The 13,030-nt window shown below is 52.7% G+C and overlaps 1 protein-coding gene across 6 annotated transcripts in view; it reads right to left on the bottom strand.

Moving 5' to 3' along the window:
- ACOT11 (acyl-CoA thioesterase 11) overlaps positions 1-13,030 on the bottom strand; it is a 62,908-nt gene that overhangs the window by 33,020 nt on the left and 16,858 nt on the right. For 2 of the 6 annotated variants that reach the window (XM_053576945.1, XM_053576943.1), the window contains exon 1: positions 10,275-10,357. The exons of 3 other annotated variants lie outside the window; for them this stretch is intronic. Coding sequence is in view for 1 of the 3 variants with exons in the window: in XM_053576941.1 (XP_053432916.1) it covers positions 132-209 (78 nt within the window). In the remaining 2 variants the exon portion in view is untranslated. Of the gene's footprint in view, positions 1-131; positions 230-10,274; positions 10,358-13,030 lie in introns of those variants that run through there. One more of the 6 variants, XM_053576941.1, reaches the window with a different exon arrangement.

Below are 13,030 nucleotides of genomic sequence, written 5' to 3'. Positions count from 1 at the left end.
TCAGAGAAGCCAGACACAGAAGGTCACATACTATACACAGGCAGTCCCTGGGTTACAAACGAGATCGGTTCCATAGGTTTGTTTTTAAGTTGAACTTGTATGTAAGTTGAACAGGTACATTTACCTATTACCTGGAATAGCCCCTGTTTGTAAGTGTGAGTGGTACAGCCGTCAGATGTCTGTAACTCGGGGACTGCCTGTAATTCCATTTACATGAAATACTCAGAACAGACAGATCCATAAAGACAGGAACCAGATTGGTTGTTGCCAGGGTCTGAGGAGGGAGGAGAATGGGGAGAAACCAATTACCAAGTCAGGGGTTAGAGCACCTTGGAGCGATGGAGGTTCTGGAACTAGAGGCGGGGTGGAGGTTGCACAGCACTGTGAACGTGCTAAATACCACTGAACTGGTCACTTTCTTTTTTTTTTTTTTTTTTTTTTCGTAGAGACAGAGTCTCACTTTACGGCCCTCGGTAGAGTGCCGTGGCCTCACACAGCTCACAGCAACCTCCAACTCCTGGGCTTAAGCGATTCTCTTGCCTCAGCCTCCCGAGTAGCTGGGACTACAGGTGCCTGCCACAACGCCCGGCTATTTTTTGGTTGCAGTTTGGCCAGGGCCAGGTTTGAACCCGCCACCCTCGGTATATGGGGCCAGCGCCTTACTGACTGAGCCACAGGGGCCTCCCCTGAACTGGTCACTTTCAAATAGTTAATTTTATGGTATGTGAATTAAGTATTTAGACAAATAGCAAGCCAACTGCCAATTTAAGTTAAAATTTTAAATGACAACTACATTTCAAAGAAAAAAGACAGTGAAAGCAGAAAAGTGTTTAGCCTGGTACCTGGCACGTGGTAAGTCCTTTTTAAAAGGTGGGTTTTATTATTAGCTCTCTAGGCTTTCGTCTCCTCATCTGTCAAATGGACGTGTAACTGGACAGTCTCCAAGACTCTTTCCAACCATGAGAAGTTTAGCTTAGAACTTCTCAGTAAGGTCTCCAAGGTCCCTGCAAGCTGTCTTGCCCTCATCGCCAGGCTAGCTCACACTGAGTGCCCCCAGCCACACTGGCGTTCTTTGATTTTTATTTTTTAGAGATGAGCCACGCTCTGCTGCCCAGGCTCCGAAATGCACCGGTATCATTGTAGCTCATTGTATGTAATCTTGAACTCCCAGGCTCAAGTGATCCTCCCTCCTCAGTCTCCCGAGTAGTGGGGACTAGAGGCACGCACCACCATGCCCAGCTAATTTTTCTTGGTTTTTTGTTGATATAGAGTCTTGCTCTGTTTCTCAGTCTGGTCTCAACCTCCTGGCCTCCAGGGATTCTCCAGCCTTGGCCTCCCAAAGTGCTGGGATTACAGGTGTGAGCCATGGACGTGGCCCACACCGGCTTTCTTTCAGTTCCTAAGTGCATCATGCCACCTCCCTCCATCCCGCCTTTCCCCTGCCATTCCCTCTGCCTATTGCTCCCCTCCTGCTCCTCCACCCTGCAATCCCTGCTCATTCCTCTGCTCCAGTATCTCTTCCCCCGTCCTCCATGTTCCTGGCACTGTGCACCTGACCTCTGCATTGCTCTCCATCGTCAGACGCTCATTTAATCCTAGGAGAGATTGACTGGCACCAGGCCAGAAGACCCACACAGTAGGAACCCTGTCTCTCTCCTCCAGGTATCCACAAGGCCCAAAGCCCGGCTCACTACAGATCAATTGCATGAGTTTATTCAGCGGGTCCCCAATTCCCACCACTGTCACCACACATAGGCAGGGAGAATGAGGACCACAAGGTCAGGCAAGGTTGGCCACTCGAGGCCCCACTTCCTTCCCTGCCCCTTTACCCCATTCTAGAACAGAGAGCCTGAACATCACCTGACTTTTTCCAGGCTGAGGGTAAAAATAACCTTGTCTGAAATCTGACACCTACCCTCCTCAGGGTCATCTTGAGAACTGGCCTTGTCCCAGAGAGGCCCACTGGGGCCTGGGCAAGTTGAGAGGGCACTTCCCACTCATATCTCACCCAACCCACATGCAAATATTTCAGGTGCTGTCACTGATGAGGTACATATGGGACCCAAGTCTAGAGAAGGTCCCCAGCCCTGTGCCACAGACTTGGGTGCAGGACTCCTGCCTCTCTTTACCTCTATCTGCCCAGCAACCCTTCCCTTGACACCGTGAGAGGGAGAAGGGCTTTGAAGATTGATTACACCTGCTTGGTTGTGTGGGTGGAGAAATTAAGGGCCGGGAGGCTCTCTGCCCCAGGTCTTAAATGAAAGGGCCTTAGAGTCAGGTAGACATTGGACAAGTTATTTCCTCCTTAGAAAAAAAGGACAAACACCCCAATCCGATCTCCATCCGAGATAAGCATGACAGTGGAACGAGATCCCTAAAATTAAAGGCACCTGTCTAACTGTGAAGTGCTGTGCACAGATGAGGAAGCATCGTGTAGAAGAAGATAGGGAGGATGGAGCAATTGGGCTGGGTGGGATGTGCCTCTCCCAAACCACCAGAGACTCCAGCAGCCCTGGTATCTCACTTGGGGAGATGGAAATGTGGAAAAGGGAGGCTGCAGGGACAGTGGTTCTAGAGTCGGGTGGAGCAAATTTGTATCCCAGTCCAACCTCAGTAGAGGAGGGGCCTGGCTTCCCCTCTCTCTATTCAAGAGTTCATTCATTCCACAGCACAGCATCCCCCATGGACCAGCTTCGTCATCTGTTAAGAGAAACTCCTAAGTGCTTTGCAGAGTTGTCCTGAGGTGCAAAGGAAGAAACCTAAAAACAGGGCTTTCTTTATTTTTCTAATCCTGTCACCATGGGTAGAGTACCCTAGCTCACAGCAACCTCAAACTCCTGGGCCCAAGTGATCCTCCTGCCTCAGCCTCCCAAATAGCTGGGACTACAAATGCCCATCACAATGCCCAGCTAATTTTTCTATTAGTAGAGACAAGGTCTCTCCTCTTGCTCAAGCTGGTCTCGAACTCCTGAGCTCAAGCAGTCTTCCTACCTCAGCGTCTCCGAATACTAGGATTACAGGCAGGAGCCACCACACCAGCCAGGACAGGGCCTTCTAAGTAGCCGTGTTCGATGGTCTTGCCTCCTTTTATTCCAGCACTTCTTGAGCAGCTGAGTGGAGCCTGCTTCATGGGCAAGCTCGAGTGGCCCACCTTCACAAAGCCAAGGGCTAGATGGGAAGACATCTGTGGAATAAGATGCTCCCTAGGAGATGCTGTTATGCCAAGGGGAGGCCAGGACCGTGGAGTGTGTGCAGAACCTGACCCTGCGTGGAGCTAGGAGCCTGACTACAGGACCGGGCAGGGTGGGGGCCAGGTTAACCCCAACCTTGGCCAACGTCCTCCCTCCCACTTCTCAGTATTATTTGGGTGCAGTCCCTGCAGGATGGCCAACACCCCGTGGGACGTGAGCAAGTGTCTTAACCTCTCTGGGCTCAGCTTCCTCAGTTTATAAAATTGAAAGGGGAGGTGAGTGGGTGAGTCGGAGAACAACTGCTCCCCCTTGTTTAAGTATTTAACACGGCCCGGCATAGTGCTTGAGCATTTTATATGCATTCTCCCTTTCATCTTCACACTGCCCTGATAGCTGAACGTTGTTATTTTATTCCTGTTTTATGGACGGGAAAACAGAGGATTGGGAAGGGTCCGACACTTGTACGTACATACACACACACACACACACACACACACACACACACGGAGTCACATAGCCAGTAAGGGGCAGAGTTGGGAATTAAACCCAAATCTGCTTCACTCACAGGCGGGGCTGCTTGGCCACTTTACGGTAATAGCCTCCCTCCTCTGACAGCAGGACAGTTGCTGCTGCATCCCAGGCATCTGTGACAGCCACTGGACTTCCTCACCTAGGCATGCCAGGTCAGGACCTGTACCTGGAGCCAAGACATCCAAAAAAAATGTCCTTCCCCATCTGCCTCATGTCCTATGCAGGAGACATGCATGGCATCAGTACCCCTTCCCAGCACGGCCAGTGTCAAGTCACTTTCCGGAACACTATCCTCTGGGCCACCACCAGCAAGGAAACTGCATGCTCTCTGTGAGCTGAAAACAATACTTTGTAAATCCTCAGCTCTCGGGAATGGGAGGAAAACTCACATTCAGCCACATGGCCCTTCTCAGGTATAGGGATCTCAGCTGCCATCCCACCCCCTGCAGTGGCTGTCCAGCATGAGCTTGCTTACTCCCAGAGACGGGGGGCTCACTCCCTCCGATGAAGAGCAGGTCTGCCTGTCTGAGCTCTTCCATCCTTTCCACCCACCCAGCTGCCTCCCTGCGGCTTCTTCCCTCAGGGCTATTTTCCACCTCCACACCCCTACAACCAGCAGACCCCAGAAAGTGCCAGAGGGCCATTAGAACACTGGCAGTCTGTTGTTTTTTTTTGTTTGTTTTTGTTTTTGAGACAGAACCTCAAGCTGTTGCCCTGGGTAGAGTGCCATGGCTTCACAGCTCACAGCAACCTCCAACTCTTGGGCTTAAGCGATTCTCCTGCCTCCGCCTCCCAAGTAGCTGGGACTACAGGTGCCCGCCACAATGCCCGGCTATTTTTTGGTTGCAGCCGTCATTGTTGTTTGGCGGGCCCAGGCTGGATTCGAACCCGCCAGCTCAGGTGTATGTGGCTGGCGCCTTAGCCGCTTGAGCCACAGGCGCCGAGCGGGAACACTGGTAGTCTGACCCCAAGTGCAACTGACCCCCTCTATGTGGGCCCTCAGTGGAGCTGCTCTCACCCCCCAGGCCAGACCTCATGTTCACAGGCAAGCACCCTGTAGCAGAGCCCCTGGCGGGGTGGGGGGTGGGGTGGGCCTCCAAGGACTGTGAAGGGCAGACTTGGCCTCTCCTCTCAGCAGAAGCCCCCTGCCCTCCCTTCTGTGGAGCCAGGGCTGCCGCCTGCTGCTACCTCCAGGTCACCATGGCAACAAGTGGCCCAGGAATGGGTTCAAGCCCTGCTGTCCTGCCGGCCGCCCGTTTATCCTGGAGCTGGGCACAGCAACTTTGGGCACCATACTTCCCCTCAACAGGAGGGCAAAGGAGAGAGGGGAGAGAACACAGGAAAGGGAGAAGGGGAGGAGAGAGAGAGCAGTTATGGGGGTGAGGGAGGAGAAACAGAGTCAGGGAGAGAGAAAAGAAAGAAGGCAAAGAGAAGAGGAAAAAGAGAAAGAACAGAAAATGATGCGGTCGGAGGGAGAGAACAGAGAGGTTGGTAGGGAAGAGAGCAAGGGGAAGAGGGGGGTTCACACAGGCAGAGCAGAGGGCGGGGGGGAGGGGCCGCCCCGCTTACACATTCCTGGGGCCTGAGCTGCGCGCGGCCTGGCAGGATTCTGGCCACCAGGACGTCCTGTCCCAGGAAGCCGGCAGCCTCACAGACCCTCTTCCAGGCCCCAGCTGCTTCTCCAGGGCTCTGCAGGCCCTCCTGTTCAGAGATGGTGTCCTCACCTCCCCAGAAAGTGGGGTCCCCTCAGACAGCACGGGTCATGCAGCAGCCCCCTCACTCCCCAAGGCCCAAACAGTGCCCAGCGTCCTCCTACCCTTCCAGGCCTGCACTCCGCTCCTCTCGTCCTTCCCCCCAACATGGCTTCCTGTGCACAGTATAACAGCCCTTCCTTTCCCCCAAAGTGTTGGAGAGCCCACTCCCAGACAGAGCGGAGAGGCAGTAGCAGGAGCTGTGACCGTTTCCCTTGCCCACTTTCCCTCACGCTGCGTGAGTAGCAGGACCCATGGCCAGCTTCTTAGCCCCTAAACTACCAGATCCGAGCTGAAAGATCCAGAGCCCGGTCCAGCAGGGCCTCTGAGGAGGCTGCTGAGCTCAGCAGGTGGTGACGATTCTTTCCAGAGCAACAGTCCCAGTCCCACACCACCCCCATATTTTCCTACACCATCTCAGAGGAATTTGATTCCAAGGGAGACTTATTTGTTGAGGAAATATTCAGAAGGGGAGAGAGAGAAAAAAGAAAGAAAAAAACCAGGAAGGCACAGGAGTCTGGCAAGGGGGTGGCTCCAGGCCTGGCAGACTGTGCTGGTTTCTGGCCCTGCCTCTTAGGAATAAGCCTAAGCCATTTCCTTAAGTTTTCTGAACCTCACTTTCCACATTTATAAAACGGGAGTCCCAGCAACTCGGGAGGCTGAGGAGGGAGGCTGCAATGAGCTGTGATCACATCACTGCACTCCAGCCTGGGAGACAGCGAGATCTTATCTCAAAAAAAAAGAAGAAGAAGAAGAATTTCATAGTAAAGATTCAGGGAGATCATACGTCTAGTGCTTAGAACAGGATCTGATCCCTAGGAAATGCCCCCAAACTGCAGCTGCTCGTGTCATTACGAACCCAAGAAACTACAGAAAGACACAGGAAGCAAGGAAGGGGCAGTGACATTCACTTCCCTCCCAGCACTGCTGGTTGGTCACGCGCGTTATCCACACCAGGGCTTCATTTCAGCCAAGAACCAAGATGCTGGACAGGAAGGAGTCTGTGGCACTCGCACAGAAGTCCATGCACAGTCTAACAGACTCAACTACTGCTGGGAATTTCCTTCACTTTTCCCAGGCCCTAGAGAGGCTCAACACGCCTCAGGATGGAAATGGATTCTTGGAATTAAAGGCAACGATCACTGGAAACCAAGAACAAGGCACAGCAGCACCCGGGAGGACATGCTGGGACGGGAGCAGACATATTTTCCACAGTTCACATTACATGGACCCAGATCACAGGACGTGCACAGTAAAGGTGTGTCAAGGTGAACTTGGGAGTTGTCTTCCAGGAGTGCCATTCAACATTTGATCAAATGGCTGCACGAAAACACACCTGGCCCTAGGTGGCCCTCTCAGCAACTGTGATATCTGAACATTACTCCAAGCAGATGTCAACGAAAAAGACTCATTCCATCTGCCTGCATGCAAGTTTTTCTGTTGCTGTCACCTTAAGCTGCATGCATGCTCGGTGGCTCTCGCTTAATAGTTGTTCCTGTGAAAACAGCCTCATAATTTCATCCATCCACAAACTCCATGTCGGCAACTTTCTGTGACCAAATGCTGTGGCCGCTGTAGGTTTCACCTGTGCTGGGGATGAGGGTAAGGGGTGTAAAGAAGAAATGGCTGGCTGGCAGGGAGGACGTGCCCCAGGCAGCATGAGGCCCAGTCCTGTGAAATGGGCACAGAGGGATCAGGGGGAGTGATCTGACCTATACATGGGATCCCTCTGCTACTGAGTAGAGGTGGACTTCAGGACAAGAGGAAAACACAGGCAGACTCCTCAGAGGGCCACTGCCATCAGGGGTGCCCCACTGGGGATACCAGCGTGAGGATAAGAGACAGAAGCACCAGGCATTGAATGAGTGCCTAGCTCAGGTGGTGGTACTGGTTACAGGGCAGGGGGAACCCGGGGGAGAAATAAGCAGGGGACAGAATCAAGAGTTTGTGAGCTCCTATTACACACTTAGAAGTATGGAGGAGTTCAAGTGTGGAGCTTCCTGGAAAAGAGACTACACCTGGAGACCCCAGCATACATGGGTATTTCAGATCCAGAGGATTTTGTGGCCCTGTGGTAGATTAAGGATGGCTGCAAATTTTTTTCTACTCCTCTCCTGGACAGGTAGAATCTAACCTCCTCCGCCTGAATCAGAGTCACCTTGAGTGACATTTCAATGAGTGACTGGACTAGATCATGAGAAGCCTTGCAGTTTCCACCCAGGGCTCTTGGAAATCTTGCTGTGGTGGGGTAGTCACATGGAAGTCTGACTACCCTGAGACCAGGATACTGAAGGGGCCACATATGGGTGCTCTGAATGACAGTCCTGACTAAGCTCAACCTTCCAGCCATCCCCACCAAGGTGCCAGTGAAGCCATCTCAGATCCCTGGGGTCAGTTCATCTGCCTGCTAAACACCACGAAGTAACCTCCATCGATGCCACATAACCTCCCAGCCAAGCCCTGCCCTGACCCACAAAATCACAAAATACAATAAAACGGTTGTTGCTTTAAGCCACTAAGTTTGGGGTAGTTTATTATGCAGTCATGGTAACTAGAACAGACATCATCCAAGGAGAGAGCATAGACAGAGATGTGCACACGCCCATATTCAGAGGCCTGTGCAGAGCAGGAGCCGGCAAAAGCAGCTGAGAGAGAGCAGTCAGCAGGGAGGACCCAGAGAGTGTGGCTGTCCAGGTTGAAGGGCGCCTGCTGGTCAAGCACACTGGGTGCAGGCAGATAGGGAGAGAAGCTATCACCAGATTGGACTTCAGGAAAGGAGGAATACAGTTGGCATGAATTCAGGAAAGGATGAGAGGTAAGATGTGGAAACAGAGACCACAGAAATCTCTTTATAGGTTCGGCACCTCTAGCTCAGTGGTTAGGACCCGGCCACATGTACTGGGACTGGCGGGTGCAAACCCAGCCTGGGTCTCCTAAACAACAATGACAACAACAACAAAATAGCCAGGCGTTGTAGCGGGCGCCTGTAGTCTCAGCTACTTGGGAGGCTGAGGCAAGAGAATCACTTAAGCCCAAGAGTTTGAGGTTGCTGTGAGCTGTGATGCCACATCACTCTACTGAGGGCGACATAGTGAGACTCTGTCTCAAAAAAAAAAAAGAAAGAAATCCATGGCTGTGGCCAGGTGCAGTGGCTCACACCTGTAATCCTAGCACTCTGGGAGGCTGCGGTGGGAAGATCACTTGAGGTCAGGAGTTCAAGACCAGCCTAAGCAACAGCAAAACCCCTGTCTGTAGAAAAAAAAATGGAAAAATTTGCCAAGCATGGTGGCATATGCCTGTAGTCCCAGCTATTGGGAGGCTAAGGCTGAAGGACCACTTGAGCCCAGGAATTTGAGGTTGCTGTGAGCAACAGAGCAAGACTCTGTCAAAAGAAAGAGAGAAGGGAGGAAGGAAGAGAAGAGAGGAGAAGAGGGGAGGGGAGGGGAGAGGAGGGGAGGGAGGGGAGGGGAGAGGAGGGAAGGAGGGGAGGGGAGGGGAAGGAGGAGAAAACTTTATGGCTGCCACTAATTCTCAGCTCCACTCTGAAGCAGGGGAGGGGAGAGGAGAGGAGGGGAGAGGAGAGGAGGGGAGAGGAGGGGAGGAGAGGGAAGGAGAAGGGAGGAAAGGAGGGGGGGGAGAGGCGGGGTAGAGAGCAGAGGGGAGGAGAAGGAGGAGAGGGGAGGGGACAGGGGAGGGGAGGGGAGGGGAGGGGAGGGCAACGGAGGAGAGGAGAGGGAAGGGGAGGAGAGGGAAAGGGAGGGGAGGGGAGAAGAGAGAAGGGAGGAGGAGGGGAGGAGGGTGGGGAGATGGGAAGGGAGAAGAGAAGAGGAAAGGAGAGGGGAGGGGAGGGGAGGGGAAGGGAGGAGAGGAGAGGGGAGGGGAGGAGAAAACTTTATGGCTGCCACTAATTCTCAGCTCCACTCTGAAGCAGGAAGTCTCACTCCTCATTTTGCAGATGAGGTAAAGGAAACTTGTACCAGGAACAAGAAAGGGCCGGGTCCACCCAAGGACCCCTGGCCAGTAAAAGGCAAAGTGGACATTGGACTTGGGTTCTCCTGACTCCAGAGGCTAGCAGGGGTACCTCAGGATGGTACGCCATCTGTAGGGAGACAGATCCCCTAGCCCGCGGGACCTCTGAAACAGGGCCTGCCACTTTGGGCACCTGCATCAGCTGTCTCCCTGAATTCCTGCCTCAGACAATAGGGAAAAGAGCTCTCTGGAAAGCTGGTCTCCAACCTGTGGATCCCACGGGGGCTGTGAGCCAGCCCCCACCTCCAGCTGCAACGTCATAGTAGCGGCCCCCATCCAGAGTTGGGCCTTGCTGAGAACCAGTTTGTCCATGAGACAGACATGCCTTCTCCTGGCCTTGCCACCTGGAAGCTCTACTTTTATCTTCAAAAGCCAGGGCAGGGTGGGGACCAGGAAGCCTCAGAGGCACACGGGCCTTTGCGCTGGGGGTAGTGGGGTGCTGGGAGCCATGCTGTGCTTTTCCCTTTTGGCTCTCTGTAGGGTGGAGAAAAGCCATCGAATCCTTGAGCCCCTTCTCCTCCTGCCCGCTCCTTCCCTGTGCCCCTGCCCTCTAAGCCTGTAGGCACACTACTTAATCTGTAAATGTCAGATTGTGGGACCTCCCTGGTGACAGGGCCAGGGAAGAAGGCTATTCAAGAACCACCCAGAGCTTCTGGCTCTGATCACTTGAACTCCCATTTCTCTGACTCCTCACAGGCTGTATCACTGAGAAGACGGAGAAAATGAACTCTACACACCCTCCCTAAAGGATCAAAAGAAATTTTAGACCCACCTGGTTCAGATCAGCCCAGGAGCGGTGTAGGAAACCTCAGGCTGCTTTACGCAGGCCCCAGGGCCACTCCCTTTCCCAACCTCTGACCCAGTCCAGGCCACACCTGGGCAGGGCCACACCCCCAGGGAGGATCACAGCCTGTTCTAAAGATCACAAATAAGGCGATGACAAGGAGTGGAGAGACCTGAGCGTCAGCACTGTGGCCCCTCAGCGAGATCCTGAGCACTGGTTCTCCCTGGGCTCAGGTGCTGTTAGCCACCTGCTGACTCACTGGGCTTCTGAGCAGCCAGGCGAGGCCAGACGTAAAGTGGGTGAGGAAATAAGAAACTCCTTGAGGACAGGGGCCAGGTCACATTCTCTCTGGAGTCCCAGTGCCTCATAATAATTTTTTGACTGCCTATTATGTTTCTTTTTTTTTTTTTTTTTTAGAGACAGAGTCTCACTTTATGGCCCTTGGTAGAGTGCCGTGGCATCACACAACTCACAGCAACCTCCAGCTCCTGGGCTTAAGCAATTCTCTTGCCTCAGCCTCCCGAGTAGCTGGGACTACAGGTGCCCGCCATAGCACCCGGCTATTTTTTTGTTGCAGTTTGGCCGGGGCTGGGTTTGAACCCGCCACCCTCGGCATATGGGGCCGGCGCCCTACTCACTGAGCCACAGGCGCCGCCCTGCCTATTATGTTTCAAGCCTTTAAAATATACATTATATAATGGCTTTGCATGTTTAGTATCATTTAATCTTCACAAAACCCTGGGAGAGACAATCACCCTTCTTGCACAGAAAAGGGAACCAAGGCCCAGGTTATCTAAAGGACCTGCCCAGGGCACCCTGCCAGTGACTGATGGAGCTGAGCTTTTGCTTTTCTTGCTACTAAACTATTTCTACTCACTGGGCTGCCTCTCCAAAACAGATCCTTAATCATTCATGTCCACTGACATTAATCAGTTAACATAGGGGAGGTAGCTATGGTAGCTGAGGGGAGGTAGCTCACGCCTGTAATCCTGGCTCTCTGGGAGGCTGAGTCAGGTGGATCTCCTGAGCTCAGGAGTTCGAGACCAGCCTGAGCAAAAAGCAAGACCCCCCCCCACCCCATCTCTACTAAAAATAGAAAACTAGATGGGTGTTGTGGCCCAGGATTTTGAGGTTGCTGTGAGTTATGACACCACGGCGCTCTACCCAAGATGATGGAGTGAGACTGAAAAAAAATTAGTTAACATATAATTTCTGTTTGTTTTTTTTTTTTGAGACAGAGTCTCACTTTGCTGCCCTTGGTAGAGTGCTGTGGCGTCATAGCTCACAGCAACCTCAAATTCCTGGGCTCAAGCGATTCTCTTGCCTCAGCCTAATAGCTGGGACTACAGGCACCTGCCACAATGCCGGCTATTTTAAGAGACAGGGGCTCGCTCTTGCTCAAGCTGGTCTCAAACCCATGAGCTCAGGCAGTCCACCCACCTTGGCCTCCCAGAGTGCTAGAATTATAGGCATGAACCACGGTGCCCAGCCTACTTATAATTTCTGAAGAAGCCCCAATCAGGATGTGCGTATTACATAGATGAAGGGGCCAGGGAGAGTGTCCTCTGAGGTCACTGCTAAATTCCCTCCTCATTTCCTTGTGGACCTGGCTCTTTCCCACCTCTTACACACAGGTGCATCTGCCTGATCCTGTTTCCTAACCCAGAAAAGCTTTCAAGGCCAAGCTAGTTCATTACCTCCTCCAGGGAGCCTGCCCTGACCTATAGGCTGGTTAGCAGCTACACTGTGCTGCCACAGTTGGTTTGTAACTCTCTCAGTCTCTCCATCAGCCTGGGAGCACCCGAGGACAACTCTGGTCTGGTTCATCTCTGTGTCCCCAAAGTGCCAGATGCTGGTCCTTTGCGTCACTGGCTGGATGCCACCTCCTCCCTTCAAGGAGGCTGCTCTTAGGAATGGCAGGAACACACAGGCCTCCAGCCAGGGAGCTGGCACAGGACCTGGCCAACAGCACCATCCCTCCCTGGTGCCCCAGGACAGAGCAGGCACAAAGCAGAGGTGTCAGTTCCTGTGCTCAGCCAGATTGGCCCAGCACATGGTGAGGAGCCACAGAGTCCAGGGCCCTTGCCCAGCTGGAGCTTGGGTTCAGACGAGACTTTGAATTCTCTAACTAGATCAAAGTGACTTATGCTAAAACCTTGGTTTTCTTATCTATAAAGCCAGATGAATTCCTGCAGCCTTGCAACGCTGTTGGGAAGTTTAAATATGCCTAACACTTAGGCGGGGTAGGTACTCAACAGAAAAGTTTGCTTTTACCGTCTCATCTGACCAACTGACCATGCCACTGAACCACTGAGAAAATTGGAGTCCAAATGAGATGAAAAGAATTGAATGCATATTCACCACAGCAAATTATGTGTCAAGTTCTACATTTCTTTTATTTTTTTTTTTTGGCCGGGGCTAGGTTTGAACCCGCCACCTCTGGCATATGGGACCAGCACCCTACTCCTTGAGCCACAGGCGCCTCCCAAAGTTCTACATTTCTTCAGTCTCTAAGCTTGCCAAGGATTCAGCAGGATCTGCAGGAACAGACACAGTTCCCACAAAGAAACAGACCTGCAGAGGTGAAGTGAGTTAGCGGCTCTAAGGCCAGTCTCTGGATCCTTTCCACTAGCAGAGCAGTGAGCAGCTCTCCAAAGTCTCCCAGGGATGCCAGCTTGGCCCTGCCTCCATCCCAAGCACAGGTGTGGACATGCTGCAGCCTGTCCTAGACTGGATGTGTATGT

The sequence above is a fragment of the Nycticebus coucang genome, chromosome 22 (genome assembly GCF_027406575.1).
Source record: "Nycticebus coucang isolate mNycCou1 chromosome 22, mNycCou1.pri, whole genome shotgun sequence".
NCBI classification, from domain to species: Eukaryota; Metazoa; Chordata; class Mammalia; order Primates; family Lorisidae; genus Nycticebus; species Nycticebus coucang.
This window is presented reverse-complemented; position numbering and strand designations above follow the sequence as displayed.